The following is a 15878-nucleotide window of genomic DNA, read 5'->3' as shown; positions in this document are numbered from 1 at the left end:
AAATCCAGCCTTAGATTTATTTGCTTATTGAGACACTGCCCCTTTGCCATCAAGATCCTCAGTAAGGCACCTTCACTGAAAATTTGTAAAAACAAACAAACTGAAAAAAGGTCTTCAGTGGGTTGCAAGACACAGTTTGTATCACATGTATTGGTTTGTGAAGGTAGAAAAAAGGTCACTCTAGTACAGGGGCCAGCAAACTTTTTCAGCAGGGGGCCGGTCCACTGTCCCTCAGACCCAGAGATGCATTTTAAATAAAAGGACACACTCTACTCATGTAAAAACACGCTGATTCCCAGACTGGATTTAGAAGGCGATTGGGCCGCATCCAGCCCCCAGGCCTTAGTTTGGGGACCCCTGCACTAGTACATTTGGAATTCTGTATCCAGTGTCCTTGCTTGGCTCATTTGCATTCTCTCTCTCACACACACAAAAGCAAAACATTGAAATCTAGTATTCTGGGTTGATCTGGGTTTATTGATAGGAAAAGAGAGAACTGAATCATCCTGTATGTGCCAAGGCCAGGCAGCCAGCCTGATTCTTCCAGCTTCTCCCCTTCCTTGGCCAGGGACTCCTCACCTCCAGTCACCCATCATGTAAGCTGAACGCTTGTCTCGCTGAAAAGAGATTTCAGGCAGGCTTGTGGCTTGAGACTTCACAGAAGTAACAGCCAGCCTTTGCCACAAGAAGCTGTGTTTCAGCACAGTTCACATACTCCCATGTCGAGGGGCTTAGTATATGTGAAACAATGCCGGCAGAGAGAACAGTTTGCAATATTCTCTCAACCAACCACTATTTTGCATTCTCTCTTTGCTGGGGTTCACTAGACCAAGGCTGCAGACCTTGCACAATGGCTTGGTGCTATGCAAGTGAAAAACAGTAGAGGAACGGCTTGTAAACGACAGAGCAGACTTGAACTTGCTTCATGCAAACCTTCCCTCCCCAGCAAAGTGCTGGGAAGAGGCCAAGACAGGACAGGGAAGGCGTGTCCTCTCCCTCGCCACCCTCCTCCAGGTTCAAGGCACACAGGTGAGAGGCAGCCATCTGCATAAGCCATGGGGTTTCCTCCACATACACAAGAGCTCTGGGAAAGTGGGGTGGGTGGTGAATGAGTTCCAGCTCTCCACTCCATGTTGCATTGAGCCAAAGGCATGTTTCCACCCAGAGCTGCACACCCCAAAACAACATCAGGTCAAGAGACTCTTGGCTGCACAAAGCTCCCAATGCGTCAAGTGGGCGGCCTGGTTTTTGTTGCTCCTGATGCCAAGCACAGCTGGCACGGGACTGTGAGGGTTGAAGCCAACAGCTTGGCATGGGAGGGCACCACAGATTTGGCACCAAGGCTGCCATGGCCGTGTGAGGCAGCTTGTGGACGCCTTTTAGGCTATGGTGGGGACATGCTTGAGGGTACTTGAGAGAGACAGAGAGAGAAGGGGGTGGGAAGGAGGGAGGGAGAGAGAGAGAGAGAGAGAAAGAAAGAAAGAAAGAAAGAAAGAAAGAAAGAAAGAAAGAGAGAAAGAGAGAAACTCATGAGACAGCAGTGGGTCCAACAAAGACAAGTCTGCACCTTATGGGCAAGAGAGACCCCTCACACATGCCAGCCACTTTGTAGGCAATTCTAATAGGATTCTGGTCACTACTGAAACACACTGTTCTTCCTGGCGAGCAACTGAAACGGTGCCCAAGAAGTCTTGCAGGGGGGGAAAGGTGACCAAGTTCCAATGCTTGTTGAGGTTTAGAAATCCAGTTCATCTGAATCAGCGTTGCCAGCAGCTGGTAATTCATCCTGCCTGCGCCCCCACACAAAACGATAGTTGTCTTCCAGCTGTCGCTGCCTCCGCTGTTCTTTATGAGCTTCTTCCGTACCCTGGATCTAGGAGGGAAAGCAAAGGGCAATGAGGGCAGGGGAGAAGCACACCAACACATTTGTGTATGCGTATGTATTTATCTTCCTATATACATAAAAATGAAACCATCACTGGAGGATATGTAGTGCTGTATCACAATCTTGGATTTGCATGGAGTCAGGGTGCCGAAAAGTGGTGGCTTAAAACAGCAGAAGCATGACTAAAGCTGGAAAGGAAATGGAGGTTTCAAACAACACCAGAAGTTTGAGGAAAGCAGGAATGGAGACAAACTGAAAGGGGGGGGGGGAAAGTGGTGATTTTATACAATGATAGAGGGTTGAGTACGATGAACATAGGGAGGGGGAGAGAAATGGGATTTCAAAACAAGGTTTGGTACAGCAAAAAGGGAGCTGGGAAAGGCTCCGTTGTGTTAGCTTTTTGATGCTGGCAGAGAAGGGTACAACACAGAAGCTATTTCTTCTTGTTAAAACTGATTTGCCTTTAAAAAAGGCCACACCTCAGTCTCTTTCCATCCTTGTTTTACTCAAACTTCTGCTATTGTTTGAGTACAGTGAGATGGGAGAAACACTGAAAGGGGAAAAAATGACTGTTAAAAACTTCTCCCTCTTCCATTCTTCACTTGTCTCATGTGTGAGAGATAAACTATGATATTCCATACGGCCTTTACATTATGTATTTCTCTCCTGCCACTATGGGTTGTCTTCAATAAGAAGTTCCAAATTCAATTTGGGAACTTAGCAATTGTTTTATTAACAAGCAATCACCCATATATGTGCAACAACCATCAACTGAAACCTCCCTAACTGAACAAGCTGACAGGCTTGCTCTTAAGCCTCTATTTATTTTCAAGATACAGTAGCGTATCAGCACAAAATGTATGTGAACAAAGTACAGTAACTGCACATTAGGAGAGAGGCGAAGGCAAGGAAATGGGGTGATCTGTGTGCAAGGAAGAAATGAGAAAATGTGCATGCTGCAGAGGAAAAAGGGGTGTGAAGGTGAAAATTGGTTATAAAGGGGGTTACAAAAAGGGAGGGTTTAGGAAAGGGGTTCAAGATGAAAGCAGGGGTGTGAATGGGTCTGAAGAATAGGAAATTATGGCTTGTTAATTGAGAAGGTGAAAAGGAGGTGCAATGTGTAGAAAGAAGATGATGCAGGACATTACCATGGGGGCGGTTTCTGTCCAAGGGGGTTGCACAAAATGGGGGGAGGCACAGACATGGGGGTGAAGGTGAAAACAGAGGTGTAAAGTGGGGCTGAGGAAAAGAAGAGAGAAATGGCTTCAGAAATAGGGTTGGGAAGGTGAAAAGCAGGGGCCCAACACACACTCCCCCCCCTCTGTGTGTAAAATATATATACACATGCAGTCAATCATATGAATGGTGGGTGACAAATTCTAGGTCCCACTGCCAACCTATTTTGGCACCTTAGGTACAAAACCTAAATGGCAAGCCCTCTCCCCCAACAGGAAAGGGAGTGCACTGTAGAGTCTGCCAGGAGTTTTAACTAAATATTTTTAACCATTTTGCAGTTTGCTTCAGGTGCCAAAATGTTTTGGGCCAGCTCTGGTGCACAGCCTTGTCCCCACCAAAGACCACAACCATAGCCAGCCTCTCTACGTCTTCCACACCAGAGGACAGGACTTGCAAGCAGTTCTTCCTCTTCCTTATTCCATATTAAATATAAACACGGTGTGATATGGAGGGGAACAACCTCTTTAAAACACTCCCTTCATCTTGGGCCCTCACCAGAATATTGAAGAAGATGTCCTTGAGATTTTTGGTGTCCTCTTCTGACAGCCAATGGGTATCATCGTCGTCGCCCAGGCCACCCGTGGTCACAATCTTGATTTCAATTTTACCTGCCAGCCACAAAGTTAGCCACACGTTAGTTGCCCTGCCCCCAGTCCTTAGTGGGTCATATTTGAGGGAAATGCCACATGAAGATACAGGAGCATGGCAAGGAGATCTAGCAGGCTTGCCCTGCCAAGAAAGAGACAAGAGGGCATCTCTTAACTGGAGAAGCAACAGCAGGAGATGCAGCCACATCAGGAGTAGCCTGCCCTCAAACTGCAACCAACATGCACAGCACCCACACAAAGATTAGCTTGGGTCCGAGCTACACGCAACAACTGCCAGTCCACACCTCTTCCCTGCATCTCCCAGTAATATTTTAGTTAAGGTAGAAGTGTACAGCGACACAGCTTAGCTCAGGATTTCCCCTGCCTTCTGCAAATGCCAGACAATGAAGCATTGTTTACCTTTAGATGAAGGTAAACAATGAGCACCTCATTTGCCTCCTGAGAAATCTCTATGTGGGACAAGAAGCTACAGTTAGAACTGGATATGGAACAACTGATTGGTTCAAAATTGGGAAAGGAGTACGACAAGGCTGTATATTGTCTCCCTGCTTATTTAACTTATATGCAGAATACATCATGCGAAAGGCTGGACTGGATGAATCCCCAACTGGAATTAAGATTGCCGGAAAAAATATCAACAACCTCAGATATGCTGATGATACTACCTTGATGGCAGAAAGTGAGGAAGAATTGAAGAACCTTTTAATGAGGGTGAAAGAAGAGAGCGCAAAATATGGTCTGAAGCTCAACATCAAAAAAACTAAGATCATGGCCACTGGTCCCATCACCTCCTGGCAAATAGAAGGGGAAGAAATGGAGGCAGTGAGAGATTTCACTTTCTTGGGTTCCATGATCACTGCAGATGGTGACAGCAGTCACGAAATCAGAAGACGCCTGCTTCTTGGGAGAAAAGCAATGACAAACCTAGACAGCATCTTAAAAAGCAAAGACATCACCTTGCCGACAAAAATCCGTATAGTTAAAGCTATGGTTTTCCCAGTAGTAATGTATGGAAGGCTGATCGCCAAAGAATTGATGCTTTTGAATTATGGTGCTGGAGGAGACTCTTGAGAGTCCCATGGACTGCAAAAAGATCAAACCTATCCATTCTCAAAGAAATCAGCCCTGAGTACTCACTAGAAGGACAGATCCTGAAGTTGAGGCTCCAGTACTTTGGCCACCTCATGAGAAGAGAAGAATCCCTAGAAAAGACCCTGATGTTGGGAAAGATGGAGGGCACAAGGAGAAGGGGACGACAGAGGATGAGATGGTTGGACAGTGTTCTTGAAGCTACTAACATGAGTTTGGCCAAACTGCGAGAGGCAGTGAAGGATAGGCGTGCCTGGCGTACTCTGGTCCATGGGGTCACGAAGAGTCGGACACGACTGAACGACTGAACAACAACAAACAATGAGCACAACTGTGTCCCATCATGCAGTTGCTATGGCCAAGTGTAGCAATGTGGGGAAGAGGCACAGCGGAAGGTCACGGGCAGTTTGGTCCCCAAAATTCTGTTTCGGGGGAAAACAGGACTGTGCTAGAGGAGCTGTTTTTACGGCTCTCCTCTAGTTTTAAAGAGCTAGTAGCTTGGGGGTTTAGCAAGAGTGTGTGCACACACAACCAGTTATAGTGGGTCAGGAAAGAACAGAACCAAACATTGCAGGTTGGCACATATAAGTTGCATGTTGCTTTCTCCTTCCTTTTAACACAAGGGGAGTGGGTTCAGGGGCCAGAGAAACCTCTAAGGTTGAAGACAAGCGCACGCTGCTCCCACAGTTTCACCCAGTACTGAACTGCCCATAGGTCTTTTAATTGCAGAAAGGGTACAGGAATGAGAGGGGTAAAGGTGATGCAGGTACAGCAGGGATGGATGCTCATCTCCATGGTTACCATGGGACTGTGTGGGTGAACCTGCATGTTGACATTTGACTAACAAAATGCTTGGCTTGCCATCATTTAAAACCTCAAGAATAGGGAGCCACGAGGCCTTTAAGACAGTGGTACCTATGTCCCCACTGTGGAGGGATGTGTGCAGGGGCGTAGCAAGGGGGGCGTCGGGGGTGGTCCGCCCCATGTTCCATATGGAGGGGGTGACAAATTATCAAGGAACAATTACTGCCCTACTAGGGTGGTTCATAAAAAACCTTTTTTTTAAAATGCCTGCTCCAAAGGTATTATCTTACTATACTAGTGATTATATAGCTATATATGAAATTTCATTCATATCAGTTAATATCTTGACCCTCCTCTACCAAAATAGCTGTTTACTTGGCTGTTTTCCTATGTCGTGAAGGCTGAAATTTCAGTTCAGTGGAGCACTTAGTGTTCCCAACCCTAACCCTGTGGAAAGCCATCTAATTAGACTTTAATTTGATTTTGAGATGTTTTTAGGAGGTAATTTAATTATTGTTTGATTTTATACCAGTGTTATGTATCTGATGTTAGCCACCCTGAGCCCAACTTCGGCCGGGGAGGGCGGGATATAAGTAAAAGTTCTTTATTATTATTACTGGTTATTATTCCTTTGTAAGAAAATATGAAATAACGTAAAACCATTTGGGGGGGGGTCAATGGGGGGGGGTGACAAGAAATTTCCTGCACCGGGTACCACCTGACCTTCCTACGCCTCTGGATGTGTGGATCCAGAATTGGCCTCCACAGTTACTTACGGATACACTGTTAAGACCATATTCATGGAAGACAATCCTAGTCAGCTACGAGTGATCACCAAAGAAGATGGTACCTGTCAGGGTGCTGCCCTCACCTCAGCGCAAAGGGTTGCCAGGACTTTCTGCCTATCGCGAGCCCCCGCCCCACCTGCTCAGCAATTCGTCTTCCTCCAGTGAGGAACGCAGAGATCCCTCTAGTGGGGACGGAGAAGTAGGAGTCAGGGCCCTGACAGGGAAGGAGAGCCCTCGCATCAAGCAGGGACTGGAGGTGAGGCGCCTCTTCCGTCTCCCCACTTGCGTTGGGGGGAAGGGTGCAGAGGGGGGAGGCGGGGTTTCACATCCTGCGGCTTTTATGCTGGGCAAAGAACCGGAAAGAGTCATTCCCGGACTCTGCCGAAGAATGCGCTAGACTATTTTTATGGCTGCACTGTACATATCTGCACAATAAAGAAACTTAGTTTTAGAAACCACGGCATCTGACTGGTTACCTATGAGCAATCACTGAAAACCCTTACAGCACCAACCTTGTGTACAGGTAATTAATTCCCTTCAGTCACAATTCACTGGGATTTCAAAAAGAACCAAAGTCAGATGTTACATAAAGTCACTTGATGGCCTGCTATCTTGACTGTGAGTCCTGGAAGACCTGGGCCCTGACTTGTGGGCCTTTTCCCACCTGGTCTGGGAGGGCAGGGCCCTGACTGACTCCAGCTACAAATGCTGAGGCTGCTGAAGAGAATTTTGGGCTGGGGCATGGGTTTGTGGAGTGGGTACTATCACTGTTGCTGGTGTTAATTTTTTCTATTTTCATCTTCAGATCTTATTATGATTATGTGGAAATTGTTCAGTTTGGTTGTGTGCTGCTTGATGTCTTTTAATTATCCTTTATTTTATATTATAACTTTTATTTTACTTTATAATTATAACTTTTGTTATGTTTGTAATTATGTAAATCTTCTCCTGTTGCCAACTGTCTTGACCATGGTTTTAACAACAGAAAGGTGGCATACAAACAAAAGGATGATGACAATACTATGCAGTAGAGCCTAGTTCTTACAAATCCAGCTCCCCATTTTATTTCCTCCTTTAACACTCGAATTCCTCCCTGTCCCCCGTATCAAAGCACATCATAAATGGGATTCACATCAAACTTCTACCTTCATCCACTACAATCCAGCTCTGTTTCCCCCCTACTTTACAGCTGAAGGGTCTCAAAATTAAAAGGTATAATCTTCCAGGCAACTCCTGGTTTAGGCATGTCTGAAGGATGCGTGATCGTGCACAAACATCACAAAGATGTCAGGATAGGGGCGAAAAGGGGCAGGGGCAGAATGGGGTGGAGCAGGCTTACTACACTTTAAAAATCTTCAAGGTCTAGAAGTTCAAATCCTGGCCCCAGAAACCTTCTTGGGAGAAGAATTAAGCAGATAATGTACAGTGGTACCTCAGTTTTCGAACAGCTTAGTTCACAAACAACTTGGAACCCAAACACTGCAAAACCGGAAGTAGGTGTTCTGGTTTTCAAAAAAATTTCGGAAGCCGAACATTCTCCGTTTTGAGTCCTGAGCTTCCGTTTTTACTGTTGTGCTGCTAATTTGTGTCCCCCCATTGTAATTCAAACCTTCCGTTTCCGATTGCAGTTTTCTGAGGTGGTATTTGGAGCTTAAATTTGGTGCTTTTGTTTTTGCTATTTATTTTGCGTTTTTTGTTTTTGAGGCTTTTTCGGTTAATTTGTTTTTGTGACTGTGTGAAACCCAGTTCAGCTACTGATTGATTGAATGACTGCGGAAATGGATAAACCCCCCATCCAAACAATGGCTATCATCAGTGCAGGTGAGAAAAATGTAATTTTAATTTTTATCATCTACAACACTGTCTTATTTATTTTTATAGTACGGTACATTGCTTTCATTTTATGGATCAACGGTCTCGTTAGTAAAATTCATGTTAAATTGCTGTTTTAGGGGTTGTTTTTAAAAGTCTGGAACAGATTACTCCGTTTTGCATTACTTTCTATGGGAAAGCATGCCCTGGTTTTGGAACGGACTTCCGGAACGGATTAAGTTTGAGAACCAAGGTACCACTGTACTGAGATGATCAGCTCAGGACCAGAATGGCCAATGGCTCCCTGTGGTTTGCAATTAAGAGAGCCCTCCAGTGACTTTGCATCCCTGACTGCTCTCCCTTAAAGAACTCCCCCTAAACACAACCCCGCCCAGGCTAAAAAGGGCTCCAGGCCACCTCTGGCTGTCCAGGTTACATGGCTGCGTTACCTTCTGCCTTCAGGCCTTCCTTCTCCAACAGGTCCTTAACCACACTCTCTATGTGGCGCAGCTGTGGGTTGTCCCTGCTCATCTCTTGGACTCGCAGCAGCTTCTGCTGAGCGCTGCCTGGCTTTACTTTAGTGACCCTGACTTTCACGCGCCCGTCTGGGTCGCCATCTGAGACAGAAAAGGGGACAGAGGAGGGTCAGTAGGCCAATATTTGTGGAGGGAGGGGGAGAGAGAATGAGAGTGCAAGCTGGAAGGGCCTACAAGCAAGGCTGGGGGTAGTCTGCATTCAAAAGGAAAATTTCTGCCAATTGCACAATTTTTCTCTAAGGCTTTATTTTCAAAGCATTTGGAATTTTTGCAAAACGCAGAAGGTCCCTGGACTGCAGAGGAAAAGGAAGGCAGGAAGTCCCAGAAAGGTGTGGTGGTTATATTGGGCTGAAAACTGAGCATCCTAAGTCCTTGAACAGCAAGTTTCTAACCCTTAAAGCAGCCTTCCCCAACCCTGGTGCCCTCCAGACTCCCACCATTCCTGGTAGTGCTGGCTGGGAGCTAAATCTCTGCAGCGTGCCCAGTTGGGGAAGGCTGTCTTGTGTCTTGAAAGCATCTGGGTAATGCCTGGTTGGAAATGTCACAGAAGGAAAAGGGGCCAAGGCTTCAGTGCCCTGCCTTTCCTAAGGCTAGCAGAAACAATCAACAGTATGAGAAGCAAGCAAAAATGGCAAAATGGGCTTAGCTCTAAAAAAAACAAAACAGAAACATACACATGGGTTAGAATGAAATGCGAGGGACTTAAAAAAAAGGAAAGAGTTGGGAACTTCTATGTTGCTGGACCCCCCGTCCCCCGTGGCAAATAACTATTTCCATCAATTTGGGAAGTGGCAAACATTGTTGGGAAAACTCCTCCCACCATCAGTTTTCTGTCTACAATGCATCATCCTACCTGCCCCCTCCCAGTCACTTACTGACCAGTGCTAAGGAATTGCACCTGGGAGAGCAGGTGAAGTCTTGTGTCTTTTTTAAATGCGCAGATAGTCACAAATGGAGACGGGCATTAGACAGGCCAGCTCTGGCAAGTTTGACCGTGAAGCTTATAGGATAGCTTTGGCCAACCTGCGGCCCCTCCTGCTGCTTTAGAGCGAAACTCCCAACATCCCCAGCCAGATGGGCACTGGAGTCCAAAACAACTGGAGGGCACCAGGTGGGCAAAGCCTGTTCCAGGACTGGTGGCTGAGCAGTTGTGTTACAAAAATGAAACACTCCAGAGACCTCCCAGGCGGCCCCCTGCAGGAATTTTAAGAATGAGAGCAAGGATAAGTGATGAAAGAGCCCTTCTAAGTCGTCTCACCCATTGGGCATTCAAAGGCTTCTCCATACCTAGTTCCCGCTATGGTTTTCTTCACCACACCACAACTTGCTAGCCACCTGCTCCCAAATTATTTGCTAAACCCTTGACATCGTGCCATGCTCTCTGAGCAAGTCCGCATGCAGATCAACTCTTGATGTGTTGTTGATGACAAAATGTCACCCCCTCATGGCTGGTCCAGAAACAGCCCTCAAATTTACTGGCACTGAAAAAAATGAAGTCAACCTTATCTGTATGGGAACATACCAGTTGCTGGTTTGACTACGTCTTCTTCAGCAGTGTCTTCCCCATCTGCTGCTACCTCTTCTTCCTCCCCTGGCTGTGGCTCCTGCTCCTTATCTCCTTTATTCAAGTCTTTGCCAGGATCCAGCTTGTCAATAAGCTTGTTGAGGGTAGAAGCCAAAGACTTGGAGGCTTGCTTTCGATCAAACTCACCTTTCAGACCTTCTGTTTCCAACTCATCCTCCACCTGCCAGTAAACAATCCAAGAAAGGATAAGCTGAGATCTATTTATTTATTGAGAGAGATCCAGTTGAGTAGCAGACTGGCTCATTTCCTGCAGTTAAGTGTAGAGCAGTTGATCCCACACTTTCTTGGGTCACTGCTCCCCTGAATCCACTCACCCCCAGTGCCCCCTCCCTACTAAAAGCAATATTCAGAACAGTGGTTTGCATGACCTACTACGGAAGGTAATAACACAATAAAATTTGAAACGGCAACAATTAAATGCACATTTATTCAAAATCCAATCAGAACTATTTAATTAAACAAAACAAATGAACTTGATCTAGTGATACCAGGTTTTCAAAGTCTAACAGTCATTTACACCTTCAGTCCCCCCCTTCACCTGCTAGGTAACCCCCTGCCCCTCCAGGGGGCCGGACCACCCGCTTTGAGAACCACTGGTATAGAGTCTGGATCTGCAAGACTCCGTTTTCAATCATGTTTCTAGTCCTTGTGATTGTAAGGCTCTACCAGGGCAACCATACTGACTACAAGTCTCGCTGCTGCATCATTCAGACACAGAGGAAGTGGTTAGTCCACTCCCCTCCCCACCACTGGTGCTGCCTGAAGAAAGTTCTTTCACCTTGCAGAAAGATTCCCTCTCCTTACTATTCATCACTTTGCCAATTTTGTGTCCCTCCCTGTAGTGCAAGAAGGATTCTCAGTAAATATTAAACTTTGGTTCTTGTCCTGCATAGCCTGATGGGAGAAGTAAAAACCCGGTATTTAAAGAATGTCTGCCTGGTTCTCCTTTAAGATAAACTTTCTAACTCTTCCTCCCTTAATTATCTCCGGTCTGAAGGAAAGAGGTGTTATCTGGGTTTCAACTGGGATTTACAGTGTTAAGTGTCAAATCTGATACAGCTGGGGTGAAAGGGGTCCTGGGTTGCAAAGATCAAGCAACTGCAAACAATTTGTGACTAAGGATGTCTGCTACATCAGACCTGGGAAGTTAGGGAGTGACTCGGATCCCAGGATGTCTTTAAATCAACATTCTCACAGCTGCAGTAATTGTTTGACATGTTGAAGTACGACTTCATTGGTCTGTGGAGATTAAAGAACTCTTTTGATAGGACAAAGATCCCCCCCCCCCCCCGTAAATTAGGTTATCTACTCTGTGTCTTGAGATGCTAATTTGCAGACCATTGGTGGGCCATTAGCAGTCCTTTGGCAGTTTGCAGCTAATGGCCCACCAATGGTCTGCAAATTAGCATCTCAAGACAGTTGAATTCCTATGTTGTAAGTATATTAGTTTAGTGATATTTTACAATGTTCTTGTTTTTGGTTTGTACTCCTTTTTAAGAAACATGCACCCTTTTTTTAAAGTGTTTTATTTTATAAACACTGGTCCATGGGGTCACGAAGAGTCGGACACGACTGAACGACTGAACGACAACAACAAATTTTATAATACAATTCTGAAACGTATTTCTTGTTTTGTCTTATTTGCCTTTGAATAAGGGAAGCTGAGTCCAGAGCCTAACCATCTCGGACCCTACCAGATATTTTGTTTTGTTTATTGGTTTCACAGTATAGTGAGCCAAGGCGTGTAACCTGGATAACGGTAGAAGTGAGCCTCCCTAAATTTCTATTAGGTTTCACAGACCGGGAGGTGGTGGCAGCATACCTTGAGTTTCTGTATTGGCAAAAGGTATTAAAGGTCTCCTCTGTTTTGGCTAAGTTCTGCCGGTGTTGGGGAATTAGATAACTGCAGAGGAGGCTGATAAAAACCTCTACACTCCCTCTCAGCTTTTTCTAAACTAAAAAAACGCATACAGCCCTGTTTCCCACAAAGGCAGCAAAATGTGTGCAAATACAAAGGTGATTGGGGACAGAGAACATCCAGGGCCCACCAATAGTTTTCTTGGGTGGGTAGTGCAGAAAGGAAATTATAGCTAGTCTCCTGCATCCTCACCTCATCAATGATGTGATCAAACTCCTTTTCCATCTCAGATTTTACCTCCTCCTTCAGCTTGGCCATTTCAGACTTAGGCAGCAGGATGTCTTCCAGTTCCTTCTCAAACTTCCCCAGCAGGTCTTCCTCATCCTTCTCATCCTCCTGGGCCCCTTCTTCAGAGTGCTCCGTCCCTAATGATGGCTCACTTTTGGGTGGAGTTTCTTGAGATGCTTCCTCTGATTCTCTCACCATCTCTTTGTCCTGGAGGGACAAAGGCGAGGCTCAAATTGATCCAGCTGAGATGCAATCACAATATGCACATCACAAAGGCTGGGCAATCCCTGTCCAGTGGCCCCAGGAAGACCTCCCAACTGTTGTTCCCTAGCAAACAACTGGACCCTGGACCAGGAAGTTCCATATACTAGGCCAGGCATAGGCAACCTTCGGCTCTCCAGATGTTTTGGCCTACAACTCCCATGATCCCTAGCTAACAGGACCAGTGGTCAGGGATGATGGGAATTGTAGTCCGAAACATCTGGAGAGCCGAAGGTTGCTGACCCCTGTACTAGGCAGATAACAATTCCACATTGTATACCTAAAAGCAGCTCAGCAATAGCATAGTAAATCTGGAGAGAAGCAAGACTTCCCCTACATCTTACCTTCCTGGCATTCTCCTTCAAGTCACGAATAAACTGCACCAGGTCCCCAGGATTCTTGATAACTTTGAAGTGGATTTTTCTCTTGAAATCTGAAAAGAACCAGGACAGCACATATTATTGATTTATAAATAAAATAATTTATTTACCACCCTCTCAAAGTATCCGGTTGGCATACAGCAATATCAAAACATTTTTTAAAGAAACCTTTAAAAGCAACACAGTATGATAGCATCTTACATGGGGGTTTGGTTCCAAGGGTTCAGTGTATAGGCAAAAACATGTGTACTCAAACCACTGGAAATGCCCCCCCCAAGCATCCTTAGCCTTTCAGTGCCAGAGCACTAAGCTGGGTTTTCCTGATGTAAAAAGTACTTTTAGCTCTCCGCCTTGCTTACCAGGCAAGGCATGCACAACATACCGTATTTTTCGCCCTCCTTTGTTGAATGTGCTGCAGAGGGAGGTTGTTTGTTTCCCCAGGACATGTGACTGGCTGATTAGATTATCTGTCTGGAAACAGTAGAAACTGCTCCCTTTCCTTAAGATTTTTCAGAAATGTGAGTTGAACCCCATAAAAATGGGGCTTTTCCTCTTTGCTTTTCCCCCTTTGCAAAAGGAGCTTTGCTTCTCCCCCTTTGCAAAAAAAGCTGCAAAACTTTTAGCTGATCCTCAAAAAACCAGGGCTTTTACCTTTGCAAAAAAGCTGCAAAACTTTTAGCTGATCCTCAAAAAAACCAGGGCTTTTCCCTTTGCAAAAAAGCTGCAAAACTTTTAGCTGATCCTCAAAAAACCAGGGCTTTTCCCTTTGCAAAAAAAGCTGCAAAACCTTTAACTGATCCTCAAAAAAACAAAAACAAAAAAACAGGGTTTTTAGAGGAGGAAAACCAGAAAAATATTTTTTCCCCTTGTTTCCTCCTCTAAAAATGAGGTGCGCCCTATGGTCCAGTGCGTCCTATGGAGCGAAAAATACGGGTACTGGCTTTAGGGTGCTTTTGTGAAATCTCACAAGTCCATCAAAGTTCCTGTGAGATCATCTCACGGAGCTACCCGCAGGCTTCCAGAGCCTGCATGCTGAGAGGACCTTGGAGGTTCTTTTCGCACCAGGAAAACTTTGCATGCATTTAATTTGCACAATTTCAGCTGGCCGGCCTTCAACTGTGCAGGGTAGAAAATGCACAAGTTGGATGTGCCTAAGATGCAAGCAGAATATACAAAACAATTAAAATGAGTCGCCACTCAACAAAATTTAAAAAAAACTGCATAGTCCTCTTAACTTACAAAAGAAATGCATGGAAGTGTCTGCTGGAAGAGTGTTCCACAGCATGGGACCAGTGACCTGGGGAAAACTATCAGCACTTCTCTGGATGATCTCAGTGATCAATCTGAATACAATGGTTCGGACAGGTCATTCTGGACCCAACTTACTCAGGGGTTTGTATATCAACACAAGAGCCTTGAACCTGGCCCAGGAGCGTATGGGCAACCAGTGGAAATGTTTTAACACAGGTGTCTCATGCTGTCAGCTGTGTGCCCCCACACTGCATTCTGCACCAGCCAGAGCTTCCTGACCAGGTCCGAGGGCAGCCCCACATAAAGTGAATTGTAGTAATCCATTCCTGAGGGTAACAATGCATGGACTACGGTGGCCAATGGGTCCTAATCCAGTTATGGCCATGGCTGACAAAAGGTACTCCTAGCCACAGAGGTCACTTGGGTCTTGAATGATGGACATATCCAGGAGTATGCCCAAGCTACATACCTGCTCCTTGAGAGGGAGTGCAACTCTTCCCAGAACGGGCAACTGGCCTATCTTCTGGATACAGGAATTACCCACCCACAAAGCCTCCATCTTTGCTGAATTCAAACTCTAAGTTTATTGGCCCTTGTCCAGTCCACCACTGCCTTGAGGCTCTGTTCCAGGGCTTTCACAGCCTCTGATTCAGGTGGGGAACAGAGCTGCAGGTCATCAGCACACTGATGGCACCGTGCTCCAAAGCTTCTCTTGCTCCAAAATACATGTATTAAATAGCACTGGATCCAGAACAGTGTCCTGCAGAACCCTGTAGCCTAAGGGCCAGGGAGTCCAAGTGCACGCCTCCCATGTTACTCTTGGGACTCAGCTGTGCAGGTGGGCATGAAACCGCTCTAGTGCAGTGCCTCCAATCCCCATCCCAGGAAGCTGATCAATGTTTTCAAAAGTTGCTGAGAGATTGAGTAAGAACAACAGGGTCACACTCCCTGCCCCTCGCTCTGTAAAGGTCATCCATTAAAGTAACCAAGGCTAATTCAATCCCCAAACCAGACCTAAATCCAGACTGAAGTGGATCTAGATAACCAGTGTCATCCAGGAGCACTTGCAGTTGCCATCCCTCTCTTTCTGGACACTAAACCATGTTAAAAAGATGAAAGTATGATCAATTCTGGGGTGATTTCTAACACCTACTTGGTTATTTTACATATTTCTCGTGTGGTTGTTGTCCAGAATGTTTGGATTTTGGGGCACCCCCACCACATATGGAAGTATGTGCCTGTGGAGGTGCACCCTCTCCAGCATTTTGCTGAGGTTCCTGGGCGTATTAGCGCTAATTTTCTAGGCGTTAGATACCACCTGTAGGTTAGTTTTAGGGTGAGTTCTCTTCTTTTTGTTGATATGGATTTAAAGGGGGGTTTAGACCACATTCTGGTCATATCAAGTATAAAAGAAACATAGTCACCCCACCCCACCTACCTCCCCGTCCCACCCACTTCTTCCCCCCCTTTCTTTTCTAATGTCTCACCAACACTGAC

The 15878-nt window shown here is 45.8% G+C and overlaps 1 protein-coding gene across 3 annotated transcripts in view; it reads right to left on the bottom strand.

Annotated features, from left to right (window-relative positions):
• Positions 1-1528: 1528 nt before the first annotated feature.
• Positions 1529-15878, bottom strand: part of OS9 (OS9 endoplasmic reticulum lectin) — a 36138-nt gene continuing 21788 nt past the window's right edge. Inside the window, exons 10-15 of one of the 3 annotated variants that reach the window (XM_033137782.1) lie at positions 13095-13183; positions 12454-12696; positions 10281-10503; positions 8672-8839; positions 3617-3729; positions 1531-1873 (exon numbers count right to left, since the gene is read on the bottom strand). In XM_033137782.1, the coding sequence (XP_032993673.1) occupies positions 1736-1873; positions 3617-3729; positions 8672-8839; positions 10281-10503; positions 12454-12696; positions 13095-13183 (974 nt within the window). In that variant the 3' untranslated portion in view covers positions 1531-1735. Of the gene's footprint in view, positions 1874-3616; positions 3730-8671; positions 8840-10280; positions 10504-12453; positions 12697-13094; positions 13184-15878 lie in introns of all 3 variants that reach the window. The other 2 variants (XM_033137791.1, XM_033137799.1) reach the window with 2 other exon arrangements.

Source organism: Lacerta agilis, chromosome 2, assembly GCF_009819535.1.
Source record: "Lacerta agilis isolate rLacAgi1 chromosome 2, rLacAgi1.pri, whole genome shotgun sequence".
Taxonomy (NCBI): domain Eukaryota; kingdom Metazoa; phylum Chordata; class Lepidosauria; order Squamata; family Lacertidae; genus Lacerta; species Lacerta agilis.
Note: the sequence above shows the minus strand (reverse complement) of the source record. Positions and strands in the feature narration are given on the sequence as shown.